Source organism: Vombatus ursinus, unplaced genomic scaffold (assembly GCF_900497805.2).
Source record: "Vombatus ursinus unplaced genomic scaffold, bare-nosed wombat genome assembly UNPS02003292.1, whole genome shotgun sequence".
In the NCBI taxonomy this organism is placed as follows: domain Eukaryota; kingdom Metazoa; phylum Chordata; class Mammalia; order Diprotodontia; family Vombatidae; genus Vombatus; species Vombatus ursinus.
The window spans coordinates 11,389,274-11,406,509 of NW_020943070.1; the positions used below are offsets into that span (position 1 = coordinate 11,389,274).

Below are 17,236 nucleotides of genomic sequence, written 5' to 3' on the forward strand. Positions count from 1 at the left end.
CTAGGTGTTCTCCACCTCTTTCTGCCTACCCATCACGGGTCTTTCATGGCCATCTCCCCAGCCCAGAGCATTCTGACACTCAGGGGGGATCAGCGTGTGTCCCTGGAAGTGCACCCAACAACAAGCAGTTCTCACACTTTGTGGTCTCGGACCTCTTTATATTCTTAAGACATTATTGAAGAGCATCTCTCTCCCCTCCCCTCGCCACCTCGTAACCTCGTCTTACAGAGAGCCTTAGCTTCTATGGGTGATAGCGATTGTTTTTACCATATTAGAAATAAAAATGTCTCTGTATCATTATGAAAATAGACTTGACCTCACAGACACCTTGAAAGGTCTTGGGGACCCCCCAGGGCTCCTTGACTTCATCTTGAGAACAGCTGTTCCAGAGAAACAAACCATCCCAGCAATTTTTAGTCACCGGACCAGACAGGAACCATAGACGTGGAGCCAGAGAATTTGTTATTGATGTGAAATTCAAGAATTTGTGACTAGACACGGAGTGGGAACCTGACATTGCCTCGATTACATAAGACCAGATAAGACCGGACTGGTGAGCTTGACCAGTTTGGGTTTTCCATTAGAGTCTGAACTGGCGTCTCAGCGGAATGGGACCTATCCCTCAGTGCCTCCTCAGCAAAAGTTATCATAGTAGCAACGACTAGCATTTATCTCGCCCTCTGGTTTGTAAAGGGCTTTACTCTGGGTGTTGTGTCTCATTTGGCCTTACGACAGCCTGGTGAGAGAGGGGCTATTTATGGCAGCTTTCACCCAGAATCTTGGAGGGAGGAGAAGCTTTACACGTATTCTAGGCTGCCCTCCTTTAAGGAACCAGGTGCCTTTCTACAAGTTCTGACCCCTGCCTGGGAGATCCCCAGCCTCCTGAGGTGGCCCGGGCCCCAGGCCCCTTGCAGGGGCCTCTAATCATCGCGACATGTCCCCTCCCCTGGAGCTAAAAGCAGCCTCTGCCAGTTCTGTCTAGTGTTCCTCGTTCTGCCCTTGGAGTCAGGCAGGATGAAGGTCAAGTGATTCTCTCCGATGAATGCCGCTTCAGTATTTGGAGACTAAACATCCCTGGGTCTGTTACTTCTTCTGCATCATTAAGTGATAGGAAAGCTGAGGCTGTTTAGCCTCGAGAAGCCTTGGTTGGCGGTGAGAGGTGGGGAGTGATGTTAGCTGCCTGTCTGCAGGTATCTCTGTGTCGTGGCCTGCGGCCTCCTCTGATTGTGCCCCAGGTTGTCAGGGCACGTCCTAGGATGGCACATTCAAAACTGAACACAATATTCTCAGGGTTGTCAGGCTGGGGTTTTGAGACCACCCGGTCCCTGCCACTTCTAACTCCCATTCCCTTTTATTTGCTCTCTGCCTAAACTTGTGGCTAGAATGAAGGATGTGTGGAAAGTCAGGAGTGGAAGCATCCCGCTGCCATTAGCCGGGAGAGTTAGACAGGCCACGTGTCCACACAGGCTGACACGTGATACACAGACCAGTTATCTGGGTCCCTTTCTCCACAGAGCTCATAGGCCAGGCATCCACTCTGAAAAGAAAAGCATCGTTGAAGCCCTGAGTTCCTCTGTGGGATTCACCTGTCAGAGAGGCTGCTGAGTACCAGTTCATAGTGTGGACCAGCTGCCACTAGGGGGGAAGGAGGTGTGGGTGGGGTTGCCCTTCCAATTGAAGAGCAAATATTTAGTAAGCAAACAATGAGCTCAGTGTTAGATTACACACTCTTCAAGAGAAAGGACCCTGTGGCTTTTTGTCTTTGTACCCCCAGTGCTTAGCACATTGCCTGGGATGTAGTAGATGACAACTCAATGTTTGTTCAATTGAATTGAGTCCCTACTACATGGAAAACTCTGGGCTAGGTGCTGAGCCATGTAGAATGAAGTCACCCCCTCCCATGTAGCCAGGGATGCCTCTTAGGACACCAGAGCAGTTAAACCCAGGCAGTTGGCCCCACCTTGCTCATTAATCCCCGCCTCTGTACTTCCCAAAAAAGAAAATAATGAAAGCTTGGCCTTTCCTAAACATGGTGGGCCTAGCTGGAAAGTGTGGTTCATTTAGCTCTTCGTATTCTCTGGTTCTGTCAAATGCTTTCTGACTTCTCATTTTGGTAGTCAGGGTGGGGGAAGAAGCAGGATTGAGAGGGAGGAAGGAACTGTCAAAGGAAAACTGGAGAGAGAAAATGAAGTTCTCAGAATTTGCCCTGGGCACAAAAGTAACGAAGTGAACCCCTCTGGGACCTAATGCAGTATTTACCTGAAAACAAGCGGTGGGTTAGGTGAATTTGTAAGGTGTCCCTTCTGGCACTGTTACTCCATTTTCGTGATATAATTAGGTGCTTTGAATAGGATGATTGTACTATTACTACTTAGGCTGTGGAGTTTCGGAATTGAGGCATTTTCCCAATTCCACATTTATGATTTATACTCAAAAGAGAGAGCTTTGGGCTTCAGGCCAGCAGTACATAGAAGATGAAATGACTTGTCTGCCCTAGTTGAGAAATAGCATGGCCGTAACGATGTGCAGCAAGGCATCGAGAAAAGGAGTTATTTTCAGCCTTGTCAAGCCTGATCAAAACGAAGGCAAGACTTGAGGAACGGAGCCATCCTTTCTTCCAGTACTGCTTTGGACATTTGAAAGCTGCTCTCAGAGTTCACGGTCCTGCTGAGGCAGCAAAGAGACTCCAAAGACGTTTCATATCTCCCTGCCGAACCTTACAGGACAGATGTGTGAAGAATCCGGGCAGGAGGCATCGAATGGGAAGCTATCGACGTCCTCATCCAGCGAAATCTGCCACAGTAGAAGTGATTGTGGGCGTCCCCACGCTCCCAACACTCGCTGGCCCGAAGTCATCTGATGCTTCGAACATTCCAGGGCTTAGAGTGTCATCCTTCAGTTTCAAACGTATTTCCTCCTTTTTTAAACCACAAGTAGCTTTGTTACTCCTCTGATGTCTGAGCTAAAGAATATTTTTGTAAGCATTTGTGAATAAACTCTTGAAAAAACAAACTTGAAAACTCAAAACCCTGTCTGGTACACTTTAAATCGAAGACAATGACTTGGATCCAGGAGACCTGGACTTGAGTTCCAATTCTCCCACTTACTTTTCTCATTGGTATAATGGGGATAGATAACCCTTCTTGTGCTCTGTCACTCACAGAGTTGTGTAAGCATCGGCGTAATATGTTTGGCAAACCTTAGAGGACAACATGCATTTTATACATACTACTATGTATAAATATACTGGAGAACGCTAGGTGGCGCCACAGTGCACAGAGTGCCAGGCTTAGAGTCAGGACCGCTCATCATCCTGAGTTCAAATTCAGCCCCAGGCACGTATTAGCTGTGTGACCCTGGGCAAGTCACTCAACCCTGTTTGCCTTAATCCACTGGAGAAGGAAATGACAAATCATCTCAGTATCTTTGCCAAGAATTCCCCATGGACAGTATCGGCGTGCTGTTGTCTACTGGGGTCATGAAGCGTTGGACGTGACTGAATGACTAAACTGTTTATGCTACGTACTCTGCAGATATTTATTTATGCTGCTACTGTTGGTAGTAATAGTAATGATAACAAAGTCCTATATTATCACGATTTCATAGTCATTAGAAGTTGGAAGTAATATCTTATGAGGGAAAAGAGGGCTCCAGAGAGTGTTACATTAGTCTGAAGGAAGAAAAACAAATGAGCGGTTATGCTTTTCAGAGTTTGTCTCCTGAACTCCACGTGGTCATCATATCCGCTGCCTCGTGGCGTGGAGAGAGGCCTGGACCCAGGATTCTAAAAGGCCGGGTTGGCAGTGGGCCAGCCAGTTTGGAAGCAGGGGCCTGTCAGTTTGGAAGGGCTTTGAATGTGGCCGAAGGTCAGGGAGGATCCTCACCAGAAGATTTGCCTCTGAGTTGATTAAATTTTTGAAATCATGGCGGTAGGGGGTTCAGTTGGGAGGTTGGGGTGTGTGTTGATAGTAAGGAGCATCTCCCCCCACCTCCGCTGATGAAATCACAAAAGTTTGGCAGTACTGAAGGAAGAGGCTTTATGAGCCTGAAAAGATTTTAAAATTCATTTCTTTGTACAAGCAATAAGAAATGAAGCAGACCGACACCCAGGAAAACTGGGGAGTTAATACAAAGTGAAGTAGCCAGAGCCAGGGGACAGTGTACTCTGTGACCACAGCAGTGTGAATGGGAAGGAGAGGAAGCCCCTGCGTCTCCTGTCTGGGCCCGGAACATTCCGCAGGCAGTCAGTGAGCACTTTGGCCAGCTTGTTTTTCTCTTTTATTCTTTAAGCAAGGGATACCTCTGGGAAGGGAAGGAGAGAAGATGGGACATATTGGATGTAAGACCAAAAGAGAGCACTAAAAATGGTTTTTGAAGAAAAGAAAACTCAATTAAGGTTTCAGGGAACAGATAATGAAACATTGGTCCTCCCTTGAAATAGAGAGATGCAGGACGACCAGGATGATTATCAGATAGGTCACCACGTTGGACATTTTTGTTTGATTGTTTTTCTTTGTCGGAAGGGAGAGTTCCATCTGGCGGTGGGGTTATAATGAGAGTTAGCATTTATAAAATGCCTGCTGTGTGTCAGGACCTGTGCTAAGCACTTTATAAACATTATCTCATTCGATTCTCCCAGTAGCCCTGTGAGGTAGGGGCTGTTACATAGAAATACATCTGTAAGTACATACATATACATACACACACATATACCTATTATAGCTATACATATTACCTATTATAATAAGAGGAAACTGAGGTGCACAGAGAAAGTGTCTGAGTCTGGATTTGAACTCAGGTCTTCCAGACTCTAGACTGTGATGTAAAGACAAAAGGTGTCAGCAAAACTTTAAAAAAAAAGTACTTCGTATGTATATAACCTCTGTGTGTGTGTGTGTGTGTGTGTGTGTGTGTGTGTGTAGTTATTGTCAGCATCGTCAGGAGGAACTTCCAGATAATCCATTTCCATCATGCTCTTGGCCTCCTGTCCTCTTTTGAGACACTGCACAATGTGACCAGTAACACACTGGGAAGTGCCGTGTCTGGCCTTCTTCTATGTGCTGCTGCATCCAGAGTCTTCCAGAAGTCCAAGGGAATTGTGTTTTTGCCTGGCCTTCATGCCGCTGATCAGTTAATTCAGTCTGACCGTTTCCTGTATAAATCAGTCCGGTCTCTGTCTGCTGGCTGACAAATGTTCTCAGTTCTCTATCGAGTCAGTGACTTGAAGATCCTTCAGGTCCGGAGGAGGCCCAGATTCTGGTTCTCTCTTTGATGGCCCCTTGATCCGTATCCTAAGCTCCTTCCTCCTTCCCTTTGAAAAGGAACTCATCTCTCCCTCTCTCTCTCTCTATCCTTTTTTTTTTGTTTCGGCAGTGGGATTAAGTGACTTGCCCAGGGTCACACAGCTAGTAAGTATTATCTGTCTGAGGCTGCATTTGAACTCACATACTCTTGAATCCAGGGCCGGTGCTCTATCCACTGCGCCACCTAGCTGCCCCTTAAAAAGGAACTCATCACAGCATTTTCTTGGCTTATCTGTTCTTACTTCATTTGGTTGTGTCTTGTGCAAAAGCTAAGGGTTTGTGTCAGATTTAGCCCCTTTTTAAGATATTTATTTGATGTGTTTTGTTACTGGTTGATTTGTTTTTGGCTTCTACCTGTGATTTCATTGGTATAGGGAACTCTCCGTGAAAAAACGACCTCTACAAATACAGACCAGCCCCTGTTCTGCACCCTCGAGTGGTGCGGGGATTACTCGGGACCATGTGAAAGAATTGCATTTATTAACAAAGAAACCCGACAACTTCCCGGATGCAGTATGCCCTCATTTCACTTGTCATTTGTTTTGCACGGTTTGACGTGTGGATTCTGACATCTTTTGTTTACTCCTCCATCATAGACCACACTTTTATCATCTTGGATATGAAGAGACAGTATGTTTTTTAAAGTCTAGCCTAATGTCTAGAAGATCAGTTTTCAGTGACATTTAAATTAGACTGGTTCTCAGGCCACTGAAGCATGTTTGTCCCCATCTTTTAGATACATTTCTTAATCTCTCTTGACTTGAGGCATGATGCAAGGTCGTGTTGTGGTATTCTTCCTCTACTTGGGAATTTCTGTAATTCCTGACTAATTCTGCTCCAGTTCTTTATTTTTTTTCCCAGAATTTATCATTCTACCAATTGGGATAAGACCCTTTAAAAGTAAAACTTTTTTGGGGGGGTGCTGCTTTATAGTCTGATGAAGAAACTTCTTTCTTACCACTCGCTTAGACTTCAGACAATGGTTTTGGTAGAGTCTTGAATGAAATAATGAATTTCTTCAGTATAAATGTCCTTTTTGCAATCTTTGGCGCTCTCGTCTTTGTACTCGCTCATCCATAACCAGCAGATTTTTGCTTTTACTAGTCTTCTTGCCATTCTTCCAATTTTAAGAAGCTGACCCCACACTGTCGATGAATTAATAACAATCCCTCCAGCCTCCAGGTCCTTCTGAAGGTCTTTGCTTCTTACCTATGACAACACGTTGTTTTGTGCTTCATTGTGACCAATCTTGTCTTGCTGTTGGCTTGAAGGATGCTGAAAACATGACTTCCTCATGCCAGCAGCCACTGCAGTATCTCTAATAGTCATTGAAGCGTACTTTTTAAGAGCTACAACTTTTGTACGTTTCTTCGAAGTAATATCCATTTTTTTTAAGGTACAGAATTAGCCACACAACAAAAGACTGTAAAGTGAAACACACATGTGTAGCATGAAATCTAGCGCTCAGCTGACAGAGAACTAATTAACAGTGGAGAAACCATGTCAGCCTAATGTTAGTAGAAGGATAAACACAGATGACAGTTTGTACCGTATCAAAATTATTGTTGGTCCTGGGTAATTCACATGCCACTGTATAGTAAAGTATAAGTCTAGTCATAGTTAAGTAACTTGCCCAGGGTCACACAGTTTTAATAAAGAGAATTTTAATTTTTAAAATGTGATTTATCTTTTTCCAGGTTTGATTTTACATTCCCATGCCAGGCAGGTATTCAGAGCTCTGCTTCTGGTTCTTTCTTTAAAAAAAAATTTTTCATAACCTATTTTTTCATGGCACATTAATTTCCCATTATATTCCCCTTGGGTCCCCAAAAAGCCATCCTTTATAGCAAAGAATTAAAGAAAGAGGGAGGAAAGGGCCATTTAGAAAAATTAATCAGCCTTTCAGCCAAGTAGGATTATCTGTGTTCCAGACCCCAGTTTACCCACCTTTGTAAAGGAGGGAGGGAACTGCATTGTCTCAAGGGCCAAGTGTGACCATGATAACTACGGAGCTTTGGGGTCCTATCTTTTTATTGTTCCTTCCATTTACATTGTTGTCATGTATATTTTCTTGGTTCTGCTTTCTGTACTTTATACAAGTTTATTTATGCCTTCTGATTCTTCTTTGAATTCATTATATTCCTTCATAAGACAGAATAATATTCCATTACATTCTTCTCCCCAACATCTTCAATCATTCTTCAGTTGGTGGGATCTACTTTGCTTCCATTTTTTTGCTAGTACCGTAAAAAGTGCTGCTATGAATTTTTGGGTGTATCTGAGAACTTTAGGCTATCTTTGCTTCTGTCACTTTTTAGGATTTTTAAGATTTTTTCAGGTGACTTCATTTCCATTTTCCTGGAAGTATCCAACATCTCCATATTCTCTTTGAGAATTTTACCGTTTGGGGAGGGATGACTCCATGGGGTGCTGAAAAGAGCCCTTAGAGATGTTCTTTAATAGATAAATGGTCCAAGGATATGAATAAGCAGCTTTCAAAGGAAGAAATCCAAGCTATTAGCAACCACATAAAGCATGCTGCAAATCACTAGTATTAAGAGAGATGAAAATTAAAATGACTTTAACAGATTGGCAAAGATAACAGAAAAGGAAAATGACAGTTGAAGGGACTGAGGGAAATCGGGCCTACCAGTGGACTGTTGTGGCTGTGAAAGGACCAGCAGTTTGGAACTGGGCCCCAGGAGTCACTAATGTGTGCATAGCCTTTGATCTGGATGACATTAGAAGGCCTGTTCCCAAAGAGATCAAAGAAAGAGGAAAAGGACTCATGTGTCCAAAAATATTTTGGCAGCTCTTTTTGTGGGGGTGAAGAATAAGGTGCCCCTTATTTGGTGAGTACCTGAACAAATTGTGTTACGTGAACATAATGCAGTACTATCGTGCCATAAAAAATGTAAAGATCTCCCTTGTAACAAAGTACAGTCATACAGAGGAACTCAGCACGTTGACCACCTGACAAGGGGTACCTCACTCCACACCTCAATTCTGCCACTTCTCTGATGAGAGGAAGAAGACGTGCTTCCTTCCCAGGCTTCTGAAGTTGTGATTGGTTGTTCAGTCAGTGTTCTGACGTCTTCTACTGTCTGCAAGTTCCCCCAGTATTTTACTAGGGGACGCAGTGGATGCAAAGAAGCCAGTAAGATATCTGAAAAAGAAATACAGAGCATCTGGAGAGAGCACAGCTGGAATATTGGGGAAGACTTCTTTAAGAGGTAGCATAGGCACAGAACCAGACGGGGGTGAGGAGGGAAAGCATGTTGGCCAGGTGGATGCTTGTTGTAGTTAGTATAAGCCTGTCTATAGATGGTGCCCAGCCTGTGAAAAAGGACCAGAAATAGGGTTCTCACTAGGGCAGAGCCAGGGCTCTGATCCCGTGGTGCTCAAAAGTTAACATCAAGGGCTTTCTTAATGGGGTCAAAAGTTGTAAAAGGGAAGCCTTTGGAGAGCTATTGGGTGAGGGTATACACGTGTCTGTCAGAGTATTTTCCTTTCTTTCTTTTTTTAAACCACAGCTGGTTTAGTCTTTCTTCATGCTGACTGTGCCCCTAAGAGAGGCTCCCACATCTTTGATTCGCCATATTCTAGTCATTGCTGTGACCAACAGAATAAGCAGTTGCAGGTGCGGAGAAGTAGCGTTTAAGAACCCGTCAATTTAAACCAAGGATGTACTTATTCCTTCCTTGTTTCAAGTGAGTTATTTGGGAAAGTGTTTGCTATAAATATCTAAGGGTGAGTGGGATGCAAGCTTGGCTGCTGGGCGCTGAGGTTCTCCTTAACAGATATTTGGAAGTGGGAAATTGTTCACAAGTACAGCTTTTGGCATGAGATCAAATCAGGGGGCTTCTGTTGGTTTGTTTTCTGTTGTGTAAGTTGGGGGTAGGGTAGTTTTATACTTAGTATGTAGGAAAAACATCACGTTGTTATTCCCAAAGCCTGTCAGGGTGCATATGTTGGTTGTCCGGCCAGAAGCCCGAGAGCCCTCTACAGGACTCTTCATGCATGGAAGTGCTGGCCTGTGTTCATTCATGGCAGAAGCTGCTGCTGAATCACTATCTTCCAAAGCAAACACACTCTTTTACCATGTGATTTGTTTGAATTCCAAGCAACATACCTGTAGCATGGAAATTAAATTAGCCAAGACTACAGAGTTGCCTTTTCAGAAGATGTATTTACTTAAAGAAGTTATGCATATTTCACAAAGAACAAACAGGGAATATTTATTAACTCGAAAAATTAGAATCCAACCTTGGTTTGATTTGAGATGTACTTTTTTCGGTACAAATTCCACAGAATTTCAGGTCTGGAATAGAGGCTTTAATGGGCCACTACTCCAACCTCTCACCAGGAATTTGCTCTTTTTATAGATGAAGAAACCGAGACCCTCAGAGGATAAATGAATTACCCAGGAACCCAGGGCTACTTAATTGAACTGGCAAGATCAGAAATTCAGGTCTTCTGTCTCTTAGTCCGGGGCTCCTTTCATCACAACATTTAATTTTTGTCTAATTTAGTTAGTTTAAGAGAAATATTTGAAAACAGATTTATTGTTGTAAACCTCAAGAGCTGTGGCCGACTTATACTCCTTCTTACTTTCCATGTGCTTTCAAGATAATAGTATTAAACCTGTAATTCAGTGAGCATTTATTAGAATATGGCAAAAACCACACAAATTGGTATACATTAGTGTCATAGGAGTTGGGGGTGACTTGGGGATGCACGGAGGTGAGGCTTGAGGTGGGCTTTGATAAATGGAAAGGATGCTGGGGGCATTCCAGGAAGAGGTGGGGGGCATGCAGCGCTGGATATGGGGAACACATGGCTCTGGGTTATATTGTGAGGGGCTCTGAACGGGCCAGTCTAAGGATGTGGGGCTTTAAGCATGGGGGTGATGAGGGCAAAGCGATGATTTTGGAAAGACTAATCTGGCAGCAGTGCACGGTATGAGTCAGAGAGGAGAGAAACATTAGTTAGGAGTTTATTGCAGTAATCCAAATGAGCAGCCACTAAGAGTGGGGTTATGAGATATGAGATTCATATGAGAGAGATTGCAGAGTGCCTGGAGAAGGAGGGTGAAGTCAGCAAATTCAGCTGCCATTTATTAAATGCCAAGTACTCAGAGGAGCCGCGGGTGCTGTGGACAGGACTGGCCTCTGAGGCAGGAAGACCTGGGCTGAAGTCCTTTCTCTGCCATACCTTGATTCTGTGACCTGGGCAGCCAGACATCCTTCGGTGTTCCACACAATTCTTTAGGGCTCTTAAGCTGCAGAAAAGATCCAGCTCTGCCCTGCTGGAGAGAGTTTATTCATTGGGAATCCCCTATACCAATGACATCATAGGTTTGGCCCAAAAACACTGTGCTTAGGAGTATGCACGATACAAACAAAACCACAAAGAGATGGATGCCTTCCCTCCTGGAGCTTCTGGTCTAATAGAGGAGAGAAGAGGCCTATGGAAATGATGCATTTACAAAATAGAAGGCAAAAGCCCATTAGAGCCAAAAACACCGTGAGGAGAATTCTGAAGAAGAAAGGGTCTGAGTCACCGTCTTGCTTTCATCCCTAGCGCTGTTTTCTTTCCCAAGGTAGCTCTTGCTAGATGGTCTCAGACCGCTTCCTGAAACAGGTGATGTCACATCTACCTGAGAGTAAAGGGGGAAGGAGAATTTAAGGAGACAAGAGAAAGTCAGAAATTATCTCTAGATTGTGTAATTACGGAGCCAGTGAGAGATAGATGAGAGGATAGATGAGTAACAAGGATCACGATGAAATTGCATAATATGAATTTGTAATGTGGTCCAGTCAACATTTTAAATAAATCTCTCTAGCACCTAGCAATGCTCTGCAACCTAGGACCAGAGGGGAGTGAAGGAGAGTATGGGTGTGTTAGGCTGCATGTGAAAATAAGGGGCAGGGGGCTTAGCTGGGAACAGCACTGCCGTGATTGATCACAGAAGGATCTGGGATGGGGACAGTGTCTAGTTGCCAGGAGGCTTTATGGCCTAGGGGAGTGATTGAAGACCCAGGTTTGAGGGTGTCATAGGACACTAGGGGTGCTAGCAAATGGGGAGATTGAGAAGAAGGTCCAGGGTATCAACCTGGCCTCTGGGGTTGAGGCAACAGTGGTGTTAAAGGCATGTGCCCAGAGCAGGTCAGACAAAAGGGAAAAATAAAGCCCTAGAGCAGAAGTCAAATTGAAAGCCACTGTTAGAGCCCTGCAATGGCAAAATACAGTTGCTAGTAAGAAAGAGGGAGTCAAGGAGGGGGTCACCCGGGCGCCCTGAGCGGGGAAGAGAGTCAGAGCACAGACATTGGTCTCTGGGGTGTTGCTACACCTGCCTGGGCAGTTGGAGAAGTACGTCGCTATTCTTGGTCTTGTTCAAGGAGGCTGGGCAGCCTTTGCAGTGTGGAGCTGAGGATGGGGCCAACTGGTCTTCCAAGTCCATAAATCATGGCGGGCCACAGGAGAACATGTCCTCTCCCCTTTATATGTGCCCTTTTATTGTAACTCTATGTAGTTATTAGCGGTTGTTGTTGTTGTTGTAAAATGTCTTTACCAGGGCTGGTTAGAGAGCCCCACGGCCTTGGAAAATCTTTCTAAGTCTATAGCGAGTTAGACAGATGCAGCACAAAGCAGCCGAGGCTGATGGCCACAGGGCTGGAAGCTGGCGTTGCCTTCTCGTGCCCTGAGCTGTTTGTGATTTCGGGCACACTTTCATCTTCGGTTCCTCACTTGGAAAATGGGGATAAACCGGCTCTGTCTATCTCTTCAGGTTGTTGGGAGATAGGGTAGAAATGACGTGATATCTGTGAAATACCTTTTAAAATGTCCAAAGGGTTAGCAAATGCAAGGTGATTTTTTTTCATATTCCTTTATAAGTATTTCATGAGAGAGGATGTCAGTCATCCATTTGTATTCTTAATACCTAGAACAGCACACATTAGGCACTTAATAAATGCTTCCTGAACTGAATTGAGTCATAGGATCTCAGAATGAGGTTGTTTGGCCCAGACCTGAATAGGAGGGCCCCCTGCCATGTCCTCGGCACCCTGGGCACCTTACTCTTCCGTGGCAGATACTCAGTGGACCATGCTTGACTGTTAATTCTCTCTCTCTTTTTTTTAACTGTTAATTCTCTTAGGCTCCCATGTGAAAGCCAGCAGAAATCAGGGATTTGAGCTTGTTTATAGACTTATAATGGCCTCAGAATTGTCTGGCCCAGCCAAAAAGGATCTTTGGTTTATCGTTCTAGGTGTTCAGCTTGCTGTGGATTGCTGACTGGATGGTGCATCACTTCTGGAGAAAAGGAAAGGATCCTGATAGCTTTTCCATCCCGTACCTCACGGCTTTGGGGGATCTGCTTGGAACAGCCTTATTAGCTTTGAGCTTTCATTTTCTGTGGCTCATTGGCGATCGAGATGGCGATGTTGGAGACTAATGAAATATGGAACCTGCTGACTGTTCTCAGACCATATGGAAGAAAAACAGAAGATGGCAGCTCGTGACTCCTTTTCAAGGCCTTTAATACAATACAGTAATCTCACTTTGGCTGGGTTAATTTTAAGTTGAAACTGATATGATTAAATGGCCTTAACTTTTTTTTAGAACTGAATTTAAATAGAAAATAAAAATGAAGGGCATTTGCCTTTCATATCAGAGAATGAAGGATGATTTGACATTGAAACAGGAGTTTCATCTCTGAAGTTAATTAAATCAGAAAATATGGAGGGAGTTAAAGATGAGTAATTTTGTAACTAGTCCCACGCACCCCAGGAATGCACTTGGTTGGTTATTTGAATTGTAATGGAAAGTTGAGGGTGCAGAAGAGATTGGCCTCTTTTCTAATGAATTTGGTTACGATGAAAATTCTAATTTTAAAAAAATACCCTTTTGTAGTTTAAAAAGTTTTAACGACTTCCACCTCTACACCAGCTGAGTTTGAATTTACCAGTGACCAACCCCCTAAAGATGTCGTATTAGAGATGGGGACTTCACCCCGTGAAGGCCATGAGCTCCTCAGAGATGCCATGACTTGGTACCAACTCCATGATTGTTGGTGGGCAGCCTGTACAGAGCAGGGTGGTTGGGGATAGGACTCAGAGGAGAACAATTAGGTCATTTGTGGTTATTGATTCTTCTTTTCAAAAACCAGAGGTAGAATCAGACAAGAGGAGGAACTCAGTTGTGTTTGTGAGACACAACATGGTGTGAAAAGCCACTCTCATTCTTCGTTGGAAAGTTGGGTTGATGATAGTGCCGTTAGAGGCGTCAGCATCACGATAGATTTGTTGCTGCACTGCATCGTGTTTATCCGCAAGGTTTGCCAAGAGTCTGAACTTCATATTGGGGTTGTAAATGTTTCCCCGTGTAGAATTATTCCAGCTAAGAGGAGGACGCTTGGTCTAGTTCATTTACGCAGTAGGGGAAATGAGTAAGATTTACAAGTGAAGGACTTGGGTGTTTTGGAGAAATCAATTGATAAAGCTTAAGCTTATCCTTTAGGGGGTCAGAAAGAGGCTGTGGCATATCTGCCCAAGCCTTACTGATGCTGCCTATCTGCAAACAGGCTGTTTTTCACCAAGGGGCCAGAACACATGCGTAGGGTGTAGTTTTTCTTTACCTGTTTTTCTAAGAATCACTCATGTCTGTTGGGCATACTTGGACCAATCTGATTAATTATTGGAAAAGAGCAGCATTTTTCTACAAAATAGAGCGAATCAACAGAATGCAGTAGAATCGCTCTATCTGCTGTGTACTATTTGTGCTTCTAGTGCAGATTAAGGAGGGCATTCCACTGTAACTCAGACCGTGGTGACTCACGTCTTTGTGTTTGCTTTATTTAAGTAATAGGTTCTATATAACTTTATTGTTGACATCATTCCTGTTGAGTGCTTTAAAAGGAGGAGGACTACATCAGTCATAGGTTTGCTTTTGCTTTTCACTTTAATTATGCCATTTTTTCTGCCTTAGAATGCAGATGTCATAGACGGTAAGAGAAGTAATTATAGTTTCTCCTTTGGAGACTTATGGTGTCACACAGTGAACATTCTTACAAAAGAAAGGCTGAGTAAGTATAAGTTCACAAATATTTAACTGAGAAGGTTTTATAAAAAATCCATTAAGACTCAGTTTGATCTTATTTAAAGAGTTTGAAAAATACTTGTTTACACTTGGATTGTATGTTCTGTAATCATTTCTAGAACTTGTGTGTAGACTGAAATTCCTAGTAAATTTTATTTTGGCTGCTTTTAGCAGAAAAAAAGAGATAATGCCACACCACAGGGTTTGCCAAGCAACTCTTTTTTCATTCACTCACAAAGCCGCTTGTTGAGTCTTTATTTCCCCATAAAATTATCATGAAATTGCTAAAAAATATAACGACAGTTCACATTTATATGCACTGTCTCGCATTGCGATCTTCACAGCAATGCCGTGAGGTAGCTGATGTTGCCCCTCATTTGATAGATGAGGAAACTGAAATTCGAAAGGGTCAGTTGGTTTGGAACAGAGACTGGACACCAATCCCAAACATCTCATGTCAGATCCAGTGTTCTTTCCATGATGTCAGGCTGCCTCTGAGTGCTCCTGGGTGATGGCCATCCTTTAAGGCTCAAAGAGGGAATCACACATGTGCCCCCACACACACACGCACCTCTCTTCAGGAAATCTTCCTTTTTCGCTCAACATGGGCCCCTTTTAATTACTGTGTGCATAAGGGCCACAGACAGACAACGTTGATGAAAACCTTAGGTCATCCGAAAACCTGGGGTTCTGTTTCATTTGACCCTGTGCCTGAGTCAGCCTACAAGTAGCTGGGTTGGCTTGGGATTCGCCTCCATTCCTTTTTCCTGCTCGGTAGAGCAGGTCAGTAATATGAAGGAGAAAAAGAAGAGAAGGGGGCCCAACACACAGGATCATTCATCTGGAGCTAACAAGAGACGTTAGAGATCATCTGCTCCAATGAGATGAGGAAACTGAGGGTCTGAGTGGGCCAGTAAGCCCCAGAGCTGGGATGCAAACTCAGATGCTGTGACCCCATAGCTACTCCTTCTACTTCTCTGTGCAGCCAGAGGCCTAGAACTCACCTTTTGTAGCACTTTATGATTTACAAATCGCTCTCCTTCCAAACACTACTTACAGCCCGTGGACTACTGGACAATCATCTACCAGTTGAGCTAATTATAAAATGGAAGTACCTTGTTTAAAAAATAAAAATACCACTATGTGTGCTTATCATTAATAAACTTATTTACAGATTTGAACATATTGTGACCAATTTTTTTTAAAACTTGCAAAATTTACCAATGTATCCTTCCTTATCAGCCACACATTACAGTGTTTAGTCCAGAAATCTCCCAATAATTTTATTATGTATGGTGCTTATTTTGCCACAATATGAAGAATACCCACATACTTAACCTTTAATTACTTATTATCAGACACTTCACTTTGGTGTGTGGAGGGGGGGAAGAAGCTTATGTTGTTGGGTCATCTGTGATAGAAAAAAAAATATTCCTTTTAGAATAAAGTTTCTTGAAAAGAGATTCCATTGGAAACTCATTTGGAATGTATCTTTGAGGAAGTATAAAACATTCCACCTTGCAGACCACCCATGTCATTGCCACTGGAGTTGCTTGTCTTGTTCGCTCAGTGAATTGGACTCCTTCCCAGCCCTGTTGGCCATCTATGGTCTGGCGAACCCATTGAAGGCAGGCGACTGTCATGGTGGGAGTTTGTTTTCTAGTCAATTCAGTGAAAATGCCAGGCACTCGGCGTCGAGAGGCAGCGTGTACATGCCCTTTGGAGAGACCGTCAGAAGAGGCTGTGTTTGGGTGTACTTGTATAGATTCTGATACTTGGATTCATGCTGTTATGAGTTCAGGCCTTTCCGCCTGTGCCCCCAAGCCTTTGTATGTTTATCTTTTTTGTGAATGGCTGTGCCGAAACATTTGTCACTGGCAGGGTCTTCTCTGTGTTTTGCTCAGCTGATCCTCGGATAACAACCACAGACTGTTGCTGGTCAAATACTTGAAGCGTTTTCAGGCTGGCAAGTCCAGCCCATGCTTGGGTTCTACTGGCAGAGCTTTCCAGTGCCTAAGGTCACCTCCACACTTTGAAGAGGCAGCAGAGGAGGACCTGAGTGTCTAACTGACTAAGCCTCGTGTCAGAAGCTTCCCTCTCTCACACAGAGCCTGGGAATACCTTGGGAACACCTCCTTGATGTGGCTTGGCTCCAGCCCAGGGGAAACCTGGAAACTTGAGTGTGCAACACCCTTCCAGAAGTGGCCATCAGCTGCTCCACCAGCATCCAGCCAAGTGAGCCTTCGAAACATAGTTCTCTTGGCACAGCAGATGGCACAGAAACTCAGACTGCTCTCCCCTCCCCCTGGGGGCCTGCCTAGCCCCGGGGTTCATTGTCCCACCTCAGGTAACTGCTGCTCTTTGATCTCCCAACAGTTCTCCTCCCTCAGTCCCAGCGGGTGCTAGGCTCCTTTTGGCCCTCTCTCTCTGCTCCTAGCTCTTGGTGCTAATTGCTAATTGCGTCCAGGTTGGAATCCTGAGAGCCTCAGCTGAGGCTTGTAGAATTCATTTACAGCCTTGGGGTAGGAATGGCTTCTGGACTGTTTAAACCTAAGGTGATTTTGTGCTAGGGTTCTATAGGCCCACCTCCCACACCGAGGGTCTCCCGTGGGAACGCCTGTCTATTGGATTGTTCCAATCGGCCTCTGCTTCTTCCTGGTAAGTGCAGTCATTTTATTTCTTTACTTAGAGGTCGAATCAGTATTTCGAAGTTGGGAGGGACACCTGTCTCTGCTTGCCTTTCCACTTCTTCCTGTGTTACGCAAATTGTATATAGGTACCTCTCCAGAAGGAGAGGGAGATTTTTGGAGTCCTTACTACAGATCTTTAAAGTG

The 17,236-nt window shown here is 44.1% G+C and overlaps 1 protein-coding gene across 4 annotated transcripts in view; it reads left to right on the forward strand.

The window, feature by feature from the left end:
* The window catches only part of SLC41A2 (solute carrier family 41 member 2), a 124,404-nt gene extending 108,821 nt beyond the window's left edge, over positions 1-15,583 (forward strand). For all 4 annotated transcript variants that reach the window (XM_027871367.1, XM_027871359.1, XM_027871377.1 and 1 more), the window contains exon 11: positions 12,574-15,583. In XM_027871367.1, coding sequence (XP_027727168.1) covers positions 12,574-12,759 — 186 coding nt within the window. In that variant the 3' untranslated portion in view covers positions 12,760-15,583. The remainder of the gene's footprint in view (positions 1-12,573) is intronic.
* The last annotated feature ends 1,653 nt before the right edge of the window (positions 15,584-17,236 follow it).